This window comes from Perca flavescens, chromosome 14, assembly GCF_004354835.1.
Source record: "Perca flavescens isolate YP-PL-M2 chromosome 14, PFLA_1.0, whole genome shotgun sequence".
In the NCBI taxonomy this organism is placed as follows: domain Eukaryota; kingdom Metazoa; phylum Chordata; class Actinopteri; order Perciformes; family Percidae; genus Perca; species Perca flavescens.
The window spans coordinates 21,369,508-21,389,883 of NC_041344.1; the positions used below are offsets into that span (position 1 = coordinate 21,369,508).

General features: G+C 39.6%; 1 protein-coding gene across 5 annotated transcripts in view; it reads left to right on the forward strand.

Moving 5' to 3' along the window:
- Positions 1–915: 915 nt before the first annotated feature.
- The window catches only part of tbc1d5 (TBC1 domain family, member 5), a 22,549-nt gene continuing 3,088 nt past the window's right edge, over positions 916–20,376 (forward strand). Inside the window, exons 1-19 of one of the 5 annotated variants that reach the window (XM_028597325.1) lie at positions 916–1,004; positions 6,213–6,446; positions 6,750–6,868; positions 7,780–7,837; positions 8,009–8,117; positions 8,328–8,417; positions 8,785–8,859; positions 9,842–9,909; positions 10,028–10,130; positions 10,730–10,818; positions 10,977–11,027; positions 11,179–11,248; positions 12,274–12,446; positions 12,552–12,694; positions 13,484–13,590; positions 16,893–16,978; positions 18,086–18,387; positions 18,552–18,614; positions 19,953–20,161. In XM_028597325.1, coding sequence (XP_028453126.1) covers positions 6,769–6,868; positions 7,780–7,837; positions 8,009–8,117; positions 8,328–8,417; positions 8,785–8,859; positions 9,842–9,909; positions 10,028–10,130; positions 10,730–10,818; positions 10,977–11,027; positions 11,179–11,248; positions 12,274–12,446; positions 12,552–12,694; positions 13,484–13,590; positions 16,893–16,978; positions 18,086–18,387; positions 18,552–18,614; positions 19,953–20,161 — 1,896 coding nt within the window. In that variant the 5' untranslated portion in view covers positions 916–1,004; positions 6,213–6,446; positions 6,750–6,768. The remainder of the gene's footprint in view (positions 1,005–6,212; positions 6,447–6,749; positions 6,869–7,779; positions 7,838–8,008; positions 8,118–8,327; positions 8,418–8,784; positions 8,860–9,841; positions 9,910–10,027; positions 10,131–10,729; positions 10,819–10,976; positions 11,028–11,178; positions 11,249–12,273; positions 12,447–12,551; positions 12,695–13,483; positions 13,591–16,892; positions 16,979–18,085; positions 18,388–18,551; positions 18,615–19,952; positions 20,162–20,376) is intronic. The other 4 variants (XM_028597326.1, XM_028597327.1, XM_028597328.1 and 1 more) reach the window with 4 other exon arrangements.

Genomic DNA, 20,376 nt, shown 5'->3' on the forward strand with positions numbered 1-20,376 from the left:
TATTTATTCACAGCCAAATAACATATACCTGCAACCTTTTTTGTGACAAAATTTTATTATTGACTGATAAACATTATTATAAGCAAGTGTCATGCTGAAGGAAGACAGCTACACCAGCCATAAAGAGTCTCCACAACCTGGCAACCAAACATTCTTATTAACCCTTGTGTGGTGTTCATATTTTTGTTACACAGCTAAGGTTCCCGGGTCTGGTGGACCCACAACATTATTAGGCTTTTAAATTAATACAGCTATAACAATTTATGTAAAAATACCTACTTACTTTAGCTCAATTACCAATGATATATACATAATTTATGGTTCATATTTGCCATTTACCCCTGTGAGATCACATTTATGATCATATGATCATTTTCGTTTTTTGTGAGAAGGAAATTCAATTATAAAAAAGGTAAAAAAATAGAAACAAGATTTTGGTGCTTATTTCTTAGAACTTAATCATAACAGGTGAAAGTGCTTGAAATGTAACAATTTTGTAACTTTGTATGGGAATAGCAGGTGCAGAAAGACAACATAGTTTCATAACACCTACATTTAAATACTCTTGGGTCCAGTAGACCCGAACACCTCATATGTAATAGTATTACAAGGTGTTCGGGTCTTAATAGTTATGTGTAGACGCGGGGGGTCCCACATGAACCAATGAGTGTGAGTTAGAATAAATAATAAATAGTAGGCAAACATTTTTCCTTTAGCAAACATTGAAAACACCACACAAGGGTTAATAACCGATTTTAAGCAATAGTGATATATACTTATATATACTTCTCATTTATTATTGCCTTGAAACAAAAACTACATTTTTGTGGTTTATGATGTTGTCTACAGGTGAATTACTGCAAAGCCTCTAGAGCGAAAGCTTCCTGGTCACATGATCAGTCAGCTGGACTTCAGTACATCCGCCTGACTCGCGCTACTGTTTACAAATCAGCAGACAGCCCGAGAAACACATCAGAATGAGGAGTCCTGCATGATCTGAACAGGTATCTGGAACACACTGGGATCCGACAGTGGGTTATGGATTACTATGTGACATTACTTACGCTTATATTTGCCTGTGTGTGTTTGTGTGTGTGGGAGAGTGTGTTACGAGTTCGTCTCGTGGCTTACAGGCCCGTGCATCGGGTCAGTTGCAACTTGCTAACAGCCAAGCTAACGTCACATTATCTTACTTGCTCCCTGTCATATGTAGTCATGTTCAGTCAACATTGATAACTACGGCCTCTCATTGTGCGTTTATTTAACTAGCATATATTTCATTTAGCATTGTTGGCCCACACAGGATACTAGCTAGCTTAGCTGTTGTTTGGCGTTTTGCCTAGATGCCTGCATCGATAATCCTACTGGTTGTCACCATACGTGGTGCATGAAGGACGGACACTGTGTCAAATTATAGATTAGAGACATTGTTAGTGCTGGCTATGAATTATGGCGTCAAATCTGTAAAAACGGTTCCTCTTTTTGACAGATTTGCTAGTGTCGTGTCGTGTTGCCTTTAACCTATTTCCTCGGGCTGGCCCACCCTGCCTAACAGATTTAATGATGAGTTCAGGGTAGTGTAGGAGTATTGTAACAGCTAGCATTGCCTACCTTCCCACACGGTTTAATGCGGTTTCACACAACTCTTCACACTTCCAAGAATCAGTTTAGTACAAATATGTGTGCAGGGAAAGTATACAGTAGTCTAAAATTCTGCATGCTATTTTGGATTAGAGGTAAAAGCCTCCTGACTAGAGACAAAAATCAAGGCTGTGTTGTTGACCACTGTCCCATAACTGTAACTAACCTACCGGTTGTGTTGGGAGACAATAGCTGACCTTTACTATACATGTCTGCATTGATAAATATAGTTCTAGGAAATACAGTAGGTTGTAGGTCAAGTCAGTGGTGGGGAAATTTGTAATACTTGCTAAACTGCAGTCTGTTCCTGCAGTGTTACTACTTCTGGGTTTCTTCCTTGTTCTTCTTGTTCTTCTTGCACAAGGTCTTCCCCTTGTGCTTTGATTCCCAACCTTTTTGGCTTGTCACAGCAGGAAACAATGTGTATTGTGTACTTATGATTACTTGGCACCCGTTGCGTAAGTCATTGAGTTTTCTTTTAGAGACCTGAAGAGGTAAAATCATCCAGCAATTCACAAGAAAAAACGGCAACCATTAAAGTCAGAAAAAATCCTTCTCACGACCCCTTAGATTTGTCTTGTGATTCCTTGTGGAGGTCTAGACCCCCAGGTTTGGAAAAACTGCTCTGTTTTTTTTGTGTACAGACAGATATCTATATGATTCCATCTCTTGTAATATATTTGGTAATTGAATCAATCAAGATCCAGCAAGTTTATGGTATTTTGCAAGGGTTAAGGTCCCAACCGTGTTTGCAGCAGCCTCTTGTGTAGCATGTGACTGTGAAGGCTGCTGGGCTCTTGCTGAAGTAGAGGCATGTGAGTTTGTTTAGCTGTGGTGTTTCACTTTGACTAAACTGCAATCTGCCTCTCCCAGTGACTCCTATTTGAATATTCATCCTCTAAAGAGCACCTGATTCTCTTTCTGAATCTATTTTCCCGCTGCTCTGACAACGGTTCATGGAAATGAAGACTTGTGGACTGGTTCAACTAATAACTAATGTTGTTAGTCAATGCTTAATAATCATTCTCATTTAAGTATTTTCCAGAGCTGAAAACAAGGCTGCGGCTTGTTTATTTCACTTGGAATTCAGTCAGATTTCTCTAAATGGATTTTATGCAGGCACCTCAGCAACACATTTAATACACTTTAATCTGGGTTTAGTTTCAGAATAGTTTAGCATTTGTGCCTTTTAGACCAGTGAGCTTAAAGCAGGCTGAAGCTCTTCTTTGTGTCAGCTCATAACATGGGATATCTAGCATGTGGTTATCCAGCTGATACGTGAACCGAACCTGCTACTGCATTTTGAAGATCTCAAGTGAATTTGTTAACCTGGCTGCTGTATTGAGGTGAACCGCCTTGCTGATCAGCTGATCTGATGATGACATTTTCTCATGGCCCTAAAGAATGTGATGCTATTCAAGTGGGAAATACAGTAATATTTGTCGCCGCTTTAAGATGTAATGTGTGTTTAAAAAGGGAAGTGAAATGTTTTTTAGCACACATTGAGGATTATTGAAGGAAGGGGTTTAGAGTGAGGCTATCTGACTTGACTTTGGTATGCTTCCTGTGTGCTTCACACAATCCAAAACATCGGCGTTGCTCCTTTTGAAATCATGGTTGAGGCGATAACTTCGAAAAAGAAAGTGGTTGAGAAATCTAAATGTACAAGATAATATAACTGCTACAGTTCAGATGTAGCTTCGCGGGCTGAGGTTGTAAATCCCAGGAACACATCTTCTACCTCCAGAACAGATGGACCCAGTGTTATTTGTCTGCTGATTTATTTATGCATTTCATTATGTATTGATTTGATTATTTCATAAAAGATTTGTTTTTTTAATTATTGAGGTGTCTCCAGTTGCTGTGGATTAAATTATGCAGAAGCTTATTTGCCTTGATTATTATGTAGTAAAGTTAGGATGTCGTTTCAGTTTGACTCTGGGAAGATGTAATAAAGGCAGCAGAAGGCTAAGACAAGACTCGCTTCAGGCACTGTGCTAACACGGCGAGGCCTCGAGTCTTTTACCCGCATCGTCTTTCATTCACTTCACAAAGGCTTACACACACACACACACAGACATGCCTCCTGAAAGCACAAGGAGCAGCGAGAGATCAGAGGAGGCCTCTTTGTAAAGTTTAGGGGGACTTTTTATTTATTTATTTCTTTTGGAAAGAAGGGGCAAATGATGTGTTTGCAGGCATGTGGGGAAAATGTTCCTCCAAATATCTTTTGACACTTTGTGCAATGCAAATATTGCTCAGAGATGATGATATGAATTTGATATTCTGTGCGAGATGACTACTGTTATTGTAGTTGTTGCTCTGGAAGGTTTGATCAGTCTTCCATGCCAATCTTTGTGAAGTGAAACTAAGAAACCAGGCATTATTGGAGATACTTCACAGCATTCCTCTGCCTTTCCTATAGTTGTGGATTAGTTACGATTATTTAATGGGATAATATCCTTTTTATGAGGGAAGGGAGAAAAACCCCTCTGACTTAAGGAGAGCATTGGTCTTTGAGGAGAACAGATGTTTACTGAAAAAACAGGCACATACATAATGCATATAAAATTATTTCTATTTTGATGGCGTGTGTAGCTGAATTATCGAGCGTTGTTCTATTCACATGGTTAATAGGTTTAAGAGATGCCTTTGTTGTGTTATTTCCACAATTAATAAAGCGAAAGGAAACCTAATGCTCTGTGGAAGCGTGCTGTTCTGTAGGCCTGTGTATTAGGCTAACCATATTCATAAACGTGGAATAATCCCAAGCTGGATAAAAAAAAAAAAAAAAATGAGGAAGAATTGTTTAACCTAGATAGTGATGTCTCCCAGAGAAAGTTAAACTTTTCCCATAGCTGTGATTTTTGGCAGAGGGACGTTGGCTCAGGGTTTACCTGCTTCAAATTATGACAATATTGTCAATCCTAACCCTTTTTTGTCTGCTTCCCAACCATACAATTTGAGCTATAATCATAAATTGAAACATTTAGCTCTCTCAATGCACTGCTCTGATGCAACTCTTATTACTTATGAACTGCAATTAATCTTGACAATGTTGTTTGAAGATTAATCAACGAATAGTTTTGTCGATTTTAAATATCAGACTTTAGTGAAAAATTCCCATTATGATTTCCCCGAGCCTAAGGTAGTGTCTTCTTCTCACATGTCTTGCTTTGTCTGACCAATGATCCAAAACAGTAAAGAATCATTTGAGAAGGTGGAACCAAAGACTATTTGAGCATATGGAGCAGTTTTGCTTGATTAATGACTTAAACAATTAATGGATCGTCAGAATTGTTTCTGATTTTTAATTTTCAGATGATCAACTGATTTTTAGACTCATTGTTCCATGACCGGTAACTGTAAACTTACTATTTAGTTATACAGTAGTACGTGAGTGCATAGGTTTTTCTTGCTGCAGCTGCTGCTGCTGCTAGCAAACTTCTGAAATGTTTGTTCTGTTTATTTATGGTATAGGCTAACCAATTCTGGCCTTCTTGACTAGACTGGGGCCTGATTGGTTGGTTGAACGTCTGGTTAGATGTCAAGGGGTTGCTGTAGTCTAACAATTAAAAGTAAAAAATTCAGACTTCTTATTAAAAATGACTAAACGAGTAACTTTAGATCTGTTAAAGATTCATTATGATGGTAATTTAATAAATTCAATTTGTCCGGCCCTAATGCATACATAACAATTATTTTCATTATTGAGTAATCTGTTGATTACTTTCTCGATTAACTTATTATTTTTTTTTCTATAAAATATCAGAAAATGATGAAAAGTGCTTGTTTTAATTTTCTATAAGCCATGGTGATCTTAAAATGTCATGTTTTATCAGTCCAAAATGACAAAAATATTCAGTTTACTATTATGTAAGAAAAGCATCAAATCTTGACATTTCAGATGCTGTAACCAGCATTTAATACGGTCTGTCTTATGTGAAGACCAATGTGTTGACATCAGACTATGTAATGGATGCATTAATTTGCCTACTTAATGACCTCATTAGCATCACTGCTTATGTTTAATATATCACAGTGAGCATGGCGGGGCATCAGGCAGCTCAAGTGCTTCATGTTAATTTAAGCCATTGTTCACTGACAGCAAACTCTGTCATTATTTTATTTCATGCTCCAAAGTTGTGTTGAATGCAAAAGGTGAATAAACAGCAACTTCTGTTTGTGATCATCAAGGCAAAAAACCAAACTTACTAGTTAGCCTATTTACTCATGTCTTCATTATACTGTACATCCCAGTTTGATTTTCATAACTATGGCATAGAGTGAATTAGATATCAAGCTTTATGCAAATGCTATTCTAAGATATAAAGTAGTGATTTTACCCTCCACTACCCCCCTTGACTCTAAAGCTACATTGTTTTTAAAGGCATCACACAGTAGAAGTCCAGTGGATAGGTAGTACATGACAATGGTTTTCTTTTTCTGCTTCCTGTTTTCATTCTTTTAGAAATAACACCTGCATTGTTTTTGGCCTGTTAAGAACAATGTTCTTTAGTTCCCTGTGCGCTGAAGGTGTATGGTTTCATCATTGTTTCTTCTTCTTCTAGCAGAGTCATCCTTTTCTTCTGAGTCTTGGCGGAGGATAATCACGAGGCTGTGACAGTAAGTCCAGAGATTAAACTGCTGCATTTAATGTTCGTAGCAAGGGGACTTCAGTGGTTGCAGTACATCGATTTTGCATGCAAACCTTCATGAAGAGGTCAGGATAAGAATAATACTCCTGCTCAAGAAGATTGAAGCAGAGCGGACGCCTGGCCTGTCAGCACAATCCCTGATCAAAGGTCAGTTTCTCTATCAGTAGATGGTAGTCAGTTTAAAGGGAAGCTGCTGTTTATCATTTGGCGTTTTTGGATTGAGTTTAAAAGTCATGCATAACAGCAACTCAAAGTTTGGCCTGTAGTTTGGGTAGTCTCTAGCAGATCTGCTATATTTATTATATATATATATATATATATATATATATATATATATATATATATATATATATATATATATATATATATATATATATATATATATAAATATAAATAAATAAATAAATAAATTCCGGTTTCTTTTTTTCTGGTCTCCTTTACTGTCTCCAGGTCCGGCTGGGTAGCGGTCATGCAGCACCCCAATTTCGAGACCCGCCACCCGCTCCAGACAGACGAGCAGCAGGAGACGGGCTTTGACCCGCTTAATAATTTCAACAAGAACCACAACAGTATGTCAACTCTCACAGCAGACTATGATTTTAAACTCTCAAACACAACCTGTGGCAAAGACATTTTAGTGCCTAAACTCAAAATGTACTGGTCTGTCGTGTTGAGACAGTTCTTCATTTGTTCCTTAATGCCCAGCTCTAATATTTTGTTAAATCGCTTCATAAAAGAATTACCTGTCAGTATATAAACTTACTCTTACATTCAGAGAAGTGACCAGTAGGAGACATAGAGTAGCAGAGAGAGTCACAATAACTTCTAGGTAGAAGGAGATGATTTAAAAAAAGAAAAATAAAGAAATGTGGAGCTCACTGTGAAGTGTGAGTCACAGACATGGCAGGCGACGCCCCCGGGCTGAGGGTGTTTTTGTGTTTTTATGTTTACATGTGAGAGAGAGAAGATGTTGGGGGCTGGCATGTTGTGGAACTGATGAATATTCATGCTGAATGTCCCTGTGGAATGATCTACTCATGTAACTAATGTTGATAGACAGCTCTCTGACTTGAATGCATGTTAACCTGCAGGCCAAATTAGACTTATTACCGCCAATAAAGACAAAGAGGAGTATGGTGCTCTACACTACTCTCTGACGTCACTTTCTCCACTTCTGGCCCCTTTTTGCTACACTACATGACTAGAGAAAGAAGCCCCAAAAATAAATGATGCATCATCTGGAAGCAGTAAATAGGCCAGTTCCTTTTATTATAGTAATTGTCAAAGGTTATGTTTTTGTTTATTAAGCTTTAAAACTGATTGATTTCTAGTTGCACACCTTTGCACCGGTTGTTCACCCCTGTGTGTGTGTGTGTGTGTGTGTGTGTGTGTGTGTGTGTGTGTGTGTGTGTGTGTGTGTGTGTGTGTGTGTGTGTGTGTGTGTGTGTGTGTGTGTGTGTGTGTGTGTGTGTTTTAACAGGAGGATCTCTTGACAGCAGCACTAACTCACAGTCTCAGTCAACCTTCCTCTCATACAGGTGAGCGTTTCCAGCATTTTCTTGTGTGTGTGTACCATAAACTCTTGGCCCAACTCATTGCTCCAGCCTCCTGGTTTACTGCTGGATGACAAATTACATGCAATACCGTGCCCAATTTGGGTTGAAAAGCTCATAAATCTCCTTGTCCTCTGCCTCCCTTCCCCTGCACAGGAAAGAATGGGACGACTTGTTCCTCAACAGTAATTACCTGGCCAGGATCCGGCAGGCGGGCATCAACGGTCGCCTAAGGAGCAGCCGCTTTCGGAGCGTATGCTGGAAGGTAACTGCCAAGTGGATCAAGCAGTCCTATCGAGTTTGATTAAAGTGGCTTTGGCAGTTTCCTTGGCGTAGAAAAAGACAGCCGTTCTGGCAGCGCGCAGACCTTCTTTGCTGGAAACAGCGGCCTAGAGTTTAGTTTTGACAGTGTCAATTGTGGGCATGTTTATGACTTTTGAGAGCATGCGCTAACCTGTGTGCTGGCTGTCTGCAGTTGTACCTGGAGGCTCTTCCAGAAGACAAGGGTCAGTGGATCAACAAGACCAATGAGCTCCGGGCCCAGTATGAGAAGATCAAAGAGACGGTGAGAGCGCCTCTGTGTGGCCGTTTCCCTCTGCATGATGTGAAAATGGTTATACAGTCATCCAAAGTTGCAGTAGCTTTCTGCAGCAATGTTTGGAGCATTATGTCTCTCATTATAATCTTAATAAATTATATTATTAATTACATTAAAAGGAACTATTCACTGTTTCAACTACCACAAACATTTAAAACTTAATAGAACTTATACCCGCCTACAGTATATGCTGCTATAGTTGAGGGAACCCCAGTTATAATACGGTCATGCATTCTTGGCAGTGCAGCCCTTTAGGATTTAATTGATCGCTGATCTGTGAATGTTATTGACGTCTTTGTGGTGTGGTTTTTTCTTTTTTTTTTTTTTGTCCCAGCACATCACTAACCCTCGCAAGGCTGCAGGCCAACAGGACCTGATGGTCAACAACCCCCTGTCCCAGGATGAAGGGGTGAGTGTGTGTGTGTGTGTGTGTGTGTGTCTGTCTCCTTTTCTTAGTCAGTTGCTTCATATTTGCATACAAAATGTGACCCTAATGCATTCCTTACAGACTGTGTTGTTGCAATAATTACAGACTATTTCAGTGATTCATTAACAGATTTTTTGAAGAAGTAATTATGAAGTAATTGAATTGATGTTAGATTAGGCACTTAATAATGTGTTTAAAAATATTCCAAAACTAATTCATTTTTTTTTTTTCTCTAACATTTATTTTTCATCTCCCAATTAATTCGCCTGCTGCTTTACCACTTGTAGTTTCTGAATTTGGTGATGACATGGACTCAAACAGCCACACTGATAATAACTGAGAGTAAACAAGAGCTGTTATTGGCCATCTAGGGAAGTGGGGAGGTTTCCTGGAAAGGAATATGTAATTTGCTACTAATTATAGAGAAAATACAGCAAAGTGCAATTGGTACTCTTCCTGTTGATTCAAATGAATTGCTAAATGTAAGTATTGTAGTCAGGACACAGCAGGTTAGCTAAACCATGAAAAATGTAAAACTATCTACAGGCAAGGATACAATTCAAATTATGTGAAGAATAGAGTGTCCATGAATGAATGAATGAATAAATAAATATATATATATATTTAAACAAACTCACACAGTAAGTAGTTACTAATTATATGGAAAATAGTTATTTTGAGATGAACTCTTGATGCACAAAAGGCAACTGAATTAAACCAAAGTGTCTGGTCTGTAATTAGCATGTTGTCATTTATTAAACAATCAACATCAGTAAGTTACTGCTTTGAAAAGTTGTAGAAATAGCTAAATGTTGGTTTTGGAAAGGCAGTTTGATCCATCTACCCTCTATTGATGGATTTTTCCAGTCCCCATTTCTAATTATTGTCGTGTCACATTGGCTCCTCTAATCCCCCAGGTTTCTGAATAATGTTTGTCCGTCTTATTTTTTCCTCTACTGTCCAGAGCCTGTGGAACAAGTTCTTCCAAGATAAGGAGCTGAAGGGGATGATCAAACAGGACGTGTTGAGAACGTCAGTATCATCATCTTCCTGTGTATTTGTTTTATTACTGTTTTTTTTTTCATACCCAATACCTGAAAGCTTTGTGATGTCAACATGAGGTTAACAATTCCTTTCTTTTTTGCGCAAGGTTCCCCGAGATTCGTTACTTCCAGGATGACGACGTGAGGACCAAGCTGACAGACATTCTCTTCTGTTATGCCAGAGAAAATGAACAGTTACTGTATAAACAGGTACGATTGACACATTGTCCCAACAGCTCATTCACAGAGCTTAAATGTAAAAGTCAGACATCTTTATTTTCTCTTAAAGGTCCTTGAAAATGGCTTCTTTTGATGTCTCTGATTGGGTTTTGTGTGTGTGTGTGTGTGTGTGTGTGTGTGTGTGTGTGTGTGTGTGTGTGTGTGTGTGTGTGTGTGTGTGTGTGTGTGTGTGTGTGTGTGTGTGTGTGTGTGTGTGTGTGTGTGTGTGTGTGTGTGTGTGTGTGTGTGTGTGTGTGTGTGTGTGTGTGTGTGTGTGTGTGTGTGTGTGTGTGTGTGTGTGTGTGTGTGTGTGACGCTCAGACAAAAGAACAAAATGCCTTTTGTAACCTAATCGTTATCAGTGTCTGTAACAGGTGCCAGCGAATGAATAGACGGCCAGTACAGCATCTTTTTTGCAAAGTGGAAGTGACACATGGCTGGGCAGTGGCTAACAATATCTAAATTAAACCTGTCATCACAGATTAGAAACCTCGTGCATCACTATTAAAGAAGGACTGACCACAAATGAACCATCGTTTCTCTCTCCACTACCTTTTTACGTCTTCCACTCTCTTCTTCTCTGTCTGTAGGGGATGCACGAGTTGCTGGCTCCCATAGTTTTTGTGCTACACTGTGACCATCAAGCCTTCCAGCATGCCAGCGAGACGGCCAGCCCCAGGTCAGTTCCTCATAGCCGTAAAACTAATTATTTCACCTTTTAGTTTCCATAAACACCTTTTTTAGACCTGCATTTGCTTCCAAAACCTGTGCTCTAGTCAGAAGACAAAAATATTTCTGCATCTACATGGGGAAAGATCAAATTTTCTTTTTCTACAGTGAGGAGATGAAGTGTCTGTTGAATCCAACATATCTTGAGCACGATGCCTAGTGAGTACACTCCTAATATTGGACAAATAACCAGTCTTCATATTCAGACATTTCGTAACTTTTCTAATAACTGGAATTGGTTTATGTCTGTTTCCATCTCACAATATGTTCTCTGTCTTTGTTTGCTCATTACACACACCTCTATCTATAGTGCCTTGTTCTCACAGCTGATGGAGACAGCAGAGCCGTGGTTCTCCAGCTATGAGAGGGAAGTGAGAAAGGTCAGTTTGATCTGAAGATCTGCTTTTGACGTTGTAATTACAGTAATTGATTGTGCATTGTAAAACAATATTGGCTGATTGTGCTATAATGACTCCACAGAAGACATGACATTATACCTGGTATGCTAACGAAAGGAATTTAACACTAAGGATTAATCCTCAAAATGTCATTTCCGGTTGATTTGACGAGACCTGTGGTTACTAGGGTAACGGCAAGTGCGATAAATGCTACAGCATGCTTGGATCAGCAGGTCACAGTGAAGAGCTGGTTGTAGAGAAACTGGGAGTGTGTGACTGCTGCTGTGTACGGTTTCATTAGTCTCTGCAATATTGAAAACTGATTCACTGCCAAAAATAGTGGCAGAAATGACTATTGTCTTGTTTTGTAAACACATTTTTAATGAATGATCGTGGTTACAAATGCATTGTGTTTCCTGTAACTGCTTCACAATAAAAGCCCTCTCATGTTTTGCCAGTTTCCCTTTTAATTTGAACTAGCTGCAGTAGGAAATGTTGGGTTTATGTTCGCAGTAACCCAACAGGTTTGATATGCCTATAGGAGAGTGAACAGTAAACATTACAACATTTCCTTTTGAATCCTTTATTCTCACTGTAGATAGGTAATTTGAATCCAGGATGGGAATAGCAGATTCCACCACCAACAATCTAAATTACTATACAGTGAGGTGATAACAGAATATAAATATATTGAGTGGCTGTTGCTTATTTATATGCAGACTATATATAGTAAAAATGAGGATTCATTTCATAAAAATGACACAAAACGGGTTTATAACTAATGAATGTTTCAATATCTAAATAGAACAAACTGCACATTTAGGCTTAAAATAAACTTTGGTTCAAAATCTGACAATTTTATGCACACCTAAAAAGAAACGCTGTATTTGTCATCATTGCCCCATTTTAACATATCCAGTAAATGTTGATCATATGGACATAGATGCTGTTCATGACTTTTTGTTTATATAATGATATGCTAACTACATAATGATCTACTGTTACAGGGTAAGGAAGAGATGCTGACCAGCATCCCGTTTGCACGGCCCCAGGACTCGGGGCCATCTGTTGCCATAGTGACCAAAGTCAACCGCATCCAGGACCAGCTGGTGAAGAAGCACGACGTTGAACTGCACATGCACGTCAACCGGCTGGAGATTGCCCCGCAAATCTACGGCATGTCAGTATTTACACCTGTAGCTCAGTGCATCTGATACTTTGACACTCAGCTGTAAAAAAAATACAGTTACCCTCTTTTTCTCTCTCTGTCCCTTTTGTCTTGCAGCCGGTGGGTACGTCTGCTGTTCGGCCGCGAGTTCCCACTCCAGGACCTGCTAGTGGTGTGGGATGCCCTGTTTGCTGACAGCATCACTCTGGACCTGGTGGACTACATCTTTGTGGCCATGCTGCTCTACATCCGAGATGCTCGTATGCGGCATTTAATTCTGAAATAATCCAATAACGCCATGTGTTGTCTTTGTAGCATGTCATATTCATAAGAAACTCTTAACTGGAAGAATGATTTTGCTCCACCTCATTTAATCAGATGGGGTTATATTGCTTTAAATAGAATACAGTAGCTCTTTGCTGCCATACAGGCGAGATGGGGGTTTAAGATCTAATGTCGGCAAACACAGTGCCTGCTTAAGTGTCTTTAAGTAAGACATTAAATCCCTGTTGCTGTAGAACTGTTGCCAAGGAACCAAATACATATAGCATTTCAGAAGACTTTGCAATCAATGTGCACATTCATCGTCCAAGCATACTTTTAAAAGGAAAACTGAAATACAAAGTTCTAAGTTGCAAACACTGAACACAAAAGACAAAGTGATATTGTTAATCAGTAGCACTGTAGTGCTGTTACAGCTATACTGTAAGTGTCCTGGGCACAAAGAGGAAGCTGTTCATCGGAGAGGTGCCCTGAAGGTAGAAGTTTCATGGTATGGCGCTAAAGTTTTTTTTTTCATTTTGAAACTATTTGTAAAAGCATATGCTATCATGTCTAAGGAAGCCATATTGCATTATAATACATGAGTGTCCATTTAGCATGTTTAAGCAAGACCGAATGCTCTTGAGTTTTTTGTCTTGTTTTTTATTTTTATTTTTTTTACTAATGCTGCCTAATTCTGAAATGTGACACAGTGCAAATGCAATAGCGTACTATAATGAATTCTGAGGTTAGATTTCTAACTGCATTTGTTGCTCTGTCTGTTTCAGTCATTGCTAGTAACTTCCAGACCTGCCTTGGCCTGCTAATGCACTACCCTCCATTAGGAGACATCAACTCCCTGCTGCAAAAGGCTCTTTTCCTCCGAGATCCCAAAGTAAGCAAACAACCACACTTGCAAAAGTAATTGGACGATTATTGTCATTACTGTACATGTTGATTTTGTTTCCAAGATCAGCAGCTGTATGGTTTAGTAGTAGTGTTTGTTACTCTTCGATTTCCCTGAAAAACCCTGTTGTGGTATATTAAGCACTTTCATTATATCTGACCGGTTGCAAGTTAAAATGGAGAAGAAAAAGTGAGAAGTATTCAGTTCTGAGGCGAACAGAATAATAACCTCCGCCAAGGAGGTTATGTTTTGGGCTTGGTTTATTTGTTTGTCTGTCTGTCAGCAGGATTACGGAAAAAACTGCTTGCCTGATTTTCATTAAACTTAGTAGAAGGGTGTAGCATGGGCCAATGAAGAATCCATTCATTTTTGGAGCAGATCCAAATCACGGGGCAGATACACAAAGTCAGTTTTTTTTTGCAGAGGTGCGAGAAGATTTGCAGAAGTGAAACACTTGCCTACACACAAAACACTGGGCTGGAATCCTCGAACAACATCATGTACTGTAGACTAATAACGTTGTGGGAAAAAATGCTTGGGTGTAAGACGTGAAGTTAAAATTGGCTGCAAATGTTTCAGTTCCTCACACTTCAGTTGTTAAATATTTATGATGTTAAAGCCCTTACTGTAAATACATGAAGCACAGGTGCGGTCAACTCAGTTAATAAGAAAGAGGAAGTTGTACAGATGCAAACAGTACATGTTTAATGCCTCTATATACTGTATGTAATGCACAAATAAAGCTTTCTAAATCCTGTTAAGACCTGCAACATTTAAGAATTATGAGAGATCAAGGTTGGCACAGTCACAGATCACTAATACTGTTTGACTATTTTACCAATAATGTCGTACAAATAGGTAGCACACAGTGACGAGAAAATGACAAGTAACACTTTCTGCAAGATGACTGAAATATCACAACACAGCTACCTAAAAAAAAATGTTTTCATCACATACATTGGTATGTGTCTAGTGGTAAACCAGACCAAACATTAAGCCCCTGTTGTCAAGTCCAAAAAACATTTACATCTATTTACACTCTTGTTAAGGGTCTCTATCAACATTGATATATGACCCACTCAGTGCTATAGAAGGTCTGGCAATGGGCTGGCAATACTGACCCTGATTTGGGCACAAAAAAGACTAAAGGTGGTAATAAATACATAAATAATTAAATAAATGTAATTATTTCATGGTACTTTTATTTCATAAGTCCATATTTATTTATTTCATAAGACTTTTATTTCATAAGACCACATTTATTTATTTCAAGAGACTTATTTTCCTAATGCCACATTTATTTATTTCCCTCTCTATTTATTTCCAGTTCTTATTATGCAAATCAGGGGGCGTGGCTATCTTTCACATTCAGAACAGAGCCGTGGGCCAAAAAAGGCTGGCGAAGTGAGAGTGCAACACTGTACTCTTTACCCAGCGCACAGTCTCCTATTCTGGGGTAATTAGACCACCAACTAGCGCTGACCTGACGGAGCACCACGACCGGCAGTTTGCGGTGCTGTGTGCCCAGCCCACAGTCACCTATTCTGGGGTAACTAGACGACCAACTAGCGTTGACTTGACAGAGCACCACAACCGGCAGATTAGAGCCGCCCACCATTGTTTTGTATGGCTTTTTATAACAAATTGCTGAATATAATATGAAAAGTTGGAACTTTTTACAGTGGTTTTAAGCACTGCCCCTCCCTTCCACTAAGACTAGAGTTGGCTAGTAGGCTAGCAGTTATATTGGAGACCTAGCAAAAATTGTGAACTATTGTGTTTGTGCGGGATGTAGCTACACGTACGGGTGTGGGTGTGTCGGTGTGTGTGTGAAAGACGGCTGGCCAGCGAGGTTGTCAGGTGCTTGTTGAGTTTAACTCCGAAAAGACCGTTAACCCCAGGTTCCCATTAATCTTATGATGGACTTGTTGTGATATTTAAACAAACGATCCGTCAACGGCGAAATAAAAGCCTCTTATTAACGAGAGCGGTCTGAGAGACCTCCGGTTTACAGCGGTGTGTCCGAGCGAGACTGTCCGAGCGACGAGCCAGTGGCCGGGGCAGGCGCTGCTGGTTGTCTCGTTACTTTACTGAGCTTCTCAACTCCGAAAACTTTGAAGCAACTTGTCAATTTATCAACGATTTTCGCAAGACTGCCTATATTCGAAATCTAAACCGTTAATTTCTCGCCTAAACGTTGTCATAAGTGAATTTAGTGATAAATAAGACGGCGAAAATTGTTAAAATTGTCCTGTTGGTCTGCCAAAGAAGTCCCATTCACCTTGTTCTGAATGTGAGAGATAGCCAAGCCCCTGATTTGCATATAAGAACTGGAAATAAATACAGAGGGAAATAAATAAATGTGGCATTAGGAAAATAAGTCTCTTGAAATACACAAATTGCATACAATTTAGTGGCTTCATTTTCAAAATTCTCACATCTAATACAGTTTTTTTATGGGTGCATAAATTGGCTTTTTGATATCAGCTAGTCTTTTTGCCCTTTGTTTTTTGTGCAGGTATGTTTTTCAGTTAACCACAATCATGAATTTGAACACACTGAAAAATTGTGAAATAGCCCTTTTAAAAAATGCTATTTATTCAGAATCTAGCAGAGTAAATGAAGGTTGGCCTCATATCTTGCAGCCGTCAATATATTTTTTCTGTTTCATTGTTGCTCTCTCTCTTTCCCAGTCACACACGCACTACGTTGGAGGCCTAGTTTTCTGTCAGTCTCTCTTACACCTCTCTTCCCTTTACCTTTTATATAAAAAAAACATTTGTTGATGTGTATGTACGTTAACTCAGACATGTTTTTGACCTTGGCTAACATCTCACTGTCCCGGTACAAACTATCTTTTGTTCCTCCTCCAAATTCACTGACCCGTACACTCAAAGACAACAACTCAACACACTCTTGTCCGCTTCTCTCCTGGGATGAAAAATCCAGGAAGGTGCTGATCCAACGTGACAGTGTTTCCCCAGGTGAACAACCCTGTCACAGCACGTCCACATCACAGTTACACCTGGGGGTGCTGGGGGCGGTCATCCCTAATGACAGGGAGGTGAGGGGGGAGCAGAAAAGATGCTCGCTGCTCATATGTACTGACTCAGAAACATCAAAGCACACGCATTTGCTTGTTGACGTAGTCATGCATGAACACATAGTGTGAGAAATGCACAGATTTTAGGTTGACATGTTCACTCTGTTGATCATGCACAGCAGACATTTCTTCTGACTTGTAAATTTGCAAGCCAAAAAAAAGTTGATTCTGTCCCTCCCTTTTGTAGAACTATCCACGACCTGTCAACTACCAGTTCCAGCAGAACCTGGATTACTACAAAACAAGGGGAGCTGACCTGATGAACAGGACACGGTAAAGACACACACACACACACACACACACACACACACACACACACACACACACACACACACACACACACACACACGTTCTTCTCTCTAAGATCAAAAGTCAGGGTACCCCTTTAAATTGTCCACTTTTATCTGAAAGTATTTTGGGTGAAGTAAAATGTTTGTAGTTTCATCCTTCACAGATAGCAGAGGTGTTTCTTTTTCTTGAATTCACAACAGACTTCAATATTCATCCCTTTTCACTTCAAAAAAAGTTCCAAAATGTACATAGAACATTTCAAAACCTGTCACCAGCTGTGTCACAGTTAGAAACATGTTTTTAGAAATGTTATGTTACAAACCGGTGTATATTTTTGCCAATTTATGGCTTAATCCACTGATCAAACTGCTTCTATTACTAGTACAACAGTTGTAGCGTTGATTTGCACATAATGACTAGCCTGAAGAATCTGCCTTGAGTTTGAATTTTGAATTCCTTTTGTACTTGTAGTCCTCTTGAATGTTTCCGATGCACGTCACTCAGTTTCCTTTTTTCAATAAAGAACACCATTCTCAAGGTACTTAGGTCATGCCACCCAATTTTAGACTGTCTTCCATTTCATTGCAGCATGAAAATCATATTACAGAGGTTTGAAATGTGCATGATATTGGCAGTCCATCTCGGTGAACACTTTGAGATCTTTATTTTTTATGTCAAAGTTGTATTTGCAAAGTGTTGTGCACAAAGCATTCAGTTGCAAGTAGGAACTGCTTTGAAAATTGGTCTTGTTATCACAAACAAGAACAGAACTCCTCTTGACATTCAAGACTTGAGAGTACCAGAGGTTTTGAAATGTTCACAGTGATGGAAACTATTCACAACAAGTTTCAGTTGAGCTTTATTCTGTACAGAAATAAAATGGAAATCGTGGGTTGCATGGAAGGTAGGAAATTAATCTAAAGACTAAAAGTGTGTTTTGGAAAATGGAAGGCACTCCCAAGTATCCACCATTTGTAGATAAAGGTCTAAAGCATGCAAAACCACAGGTATGGTTCCATCTGTAGGCTTCCCCCCCCCCCCAAGTTTTATTTTTTATTTTTTTACCTCAAGGGAATTTTGTCTTTCCAGCTCTGGTTCCAGTACAAAACCCGCCCCCCTCAACATCAACAAGGTCTCCAGCAGCCTGCTGAGCTTCGGCAGGAAGCTCATCGCTCCAGCAATATCGAGTGGGTCCGGCAGCATCTCGCCAATCAACAGCGAGGTACACTCCTCCTCGTCAACTTCCCACGCATCGGCGGCCTCACCCACCCTGCCTCACCCGCTGGCTGAGCCTCCATCAGGCCACGCTGTGCCGCAGAGCCAGAGCCACGCACAGTCTCAGCACTACCGCCTGCTCAAGTCAGAGAGCATGCCTGTCCACCTGAGCAAAGGTGAGCAGCAGGACACACACATTTACCTTGTTGGCTGTTGTCTTGACTGGTGAATTGGCAGCATGTACAGATTAACGCACCAGTGCAGATTATCTAAATTTCTGCAAAATTGTTTTGGTATGTGTGGGTGTGGCAGCATCAGCTTTCACTCTCCTGTCTGTTAGATGTAGTTTCAGGTGGAGTGTCTCAGGTATCTCTCCCAGCTCAGACTCACACTGACACACAAGGTAACTGCTACCATGGCAACCGCTTGTGTGACACCCCCCGCCCCTCCCCCCCCATTTGTCAATGCTCATGTCGCTGCCTTTGCATGTCTGCACAAAACGTTTCGTGCATTATTCCTGCTGCTTAATTGGAAGCTATTTAGGTACACGTTGCAGAAAAATGGACATCAGCGCCCACAGCATGTAATGGAAACCTTTGACCAGCAGAGGGAGATCACAGCTTGCCACATCCCTTGAAATTACACTGATGGCGTACACATCATGGATCACTTGTGTTATCTGCTGTCGGCATTGCTTTGATCATGTGCTCATAAGTGTGTGTGTGCTTCATGTCTATGTCCCAGTGGATGTAAATGTTGTTATGTGTCATGTGTTTGCAAGTTTTCTTTGCCTTTACAAAGACAAATGCAGAGAAACATGGTTTCCTCGTGCCCTTCTATGGAGGCTTTGAATCATTTTTGATTATAATAAAGTGATAAATATAAAAAAAACTATTTTTAATTGATTAAATAAATTTACATATACAGTAACAAACATCATTCACAGAGCAGCAGGAGCTCTGATTGGTCTGACTCTACACATGCCAACATAAAACAGCCGGCCAATCGGAGCTCCTGCTGATGTTGGTTGAAGCTTAATGTTAAGTGGGCAAACTGCTTCTTTTTTTCTTTTTCAAAAAATCAAAACTGTAAGAAACAGGTGAACGTAAAAGTCATTGCAAAAAGTAAGTTTAAAACATTAAATTAATTTAACTATTCCATTTTAAAATGTAACTATTAATGCATAATATAAATACAAATGTAATTGATCAATTTATTCTTGGTTTTTTATATTAAACAATGTTTTGATTATAATTTAGTATATAAAAAATCTATAATAATTCTAATTATTGCACGCTCGAGGCTTCATATGCTTGTGGTGCTCTTCAACTCCTTAATTTAAAATTTTTTTAATAAATGAAGCATAATCTGTCATTATTTCTTTAGATATATAGACATGTATAGTATTCTGCCTCTTCTTTTAGTTTTCCCAAACAACAGTATTATGTGAGAAAAAAAATCTTAAGTTAACGTCCACTTAATAACTTTTTTCAAGCTTTTTTTTTTTTTACTGAATCTCCATCAGCAGAGGCCAGTAGGTGAACCTTGAGCTGAAATGATTTTATGAGACCTACTGATCCCAAGGTCAGGAATCACCGGCCATGCTTTAGCAATATAACACTGTCGTAAAGGCGTGTACGATTTTAGAATATCCTATTATATTTTCAATTTGTAAACTTTGCACATTCGTATTGTGTTAATATTTAGTCCTCTGTCCTATCTCCTTCTGACCCTTGTTCAGGCCAAAGGTCCAGGACAGTCAGCTCCTCTCCCAGCATAGAAAGCCTCTCAGGTGGGCGGGCTCAGTCTGCCGCCTCCCCGCCTTTTCCCCCCTCCAGAGGGAGTGATGTCAGCACTTCATCTCCGCCCCTCTCTGCCACCAAGAAAGACTCTTTCTTCAACATCACTCGCTCTCGCTCCCACAGCAAGACCATGGGCAAGAAAGAGTCGGTGAGCTGTTTGCTCTGTTCATGTAAAGTTCCTTTACTTCACTGACAGACTTGTCACGTGTCTTTGTGTCCATCTTATTCTCTTAACTCTCCCTCTTTGTCATTTCTTTCATCTTCTCTCACAGTTACAACGCTAACCCCTCCTGTGTTTCTTTTTTTCATCCGTCTACTTACCAAGCGTTCTCCTTTTTGTTCCCCTTCTTATTGTGTTTCTGA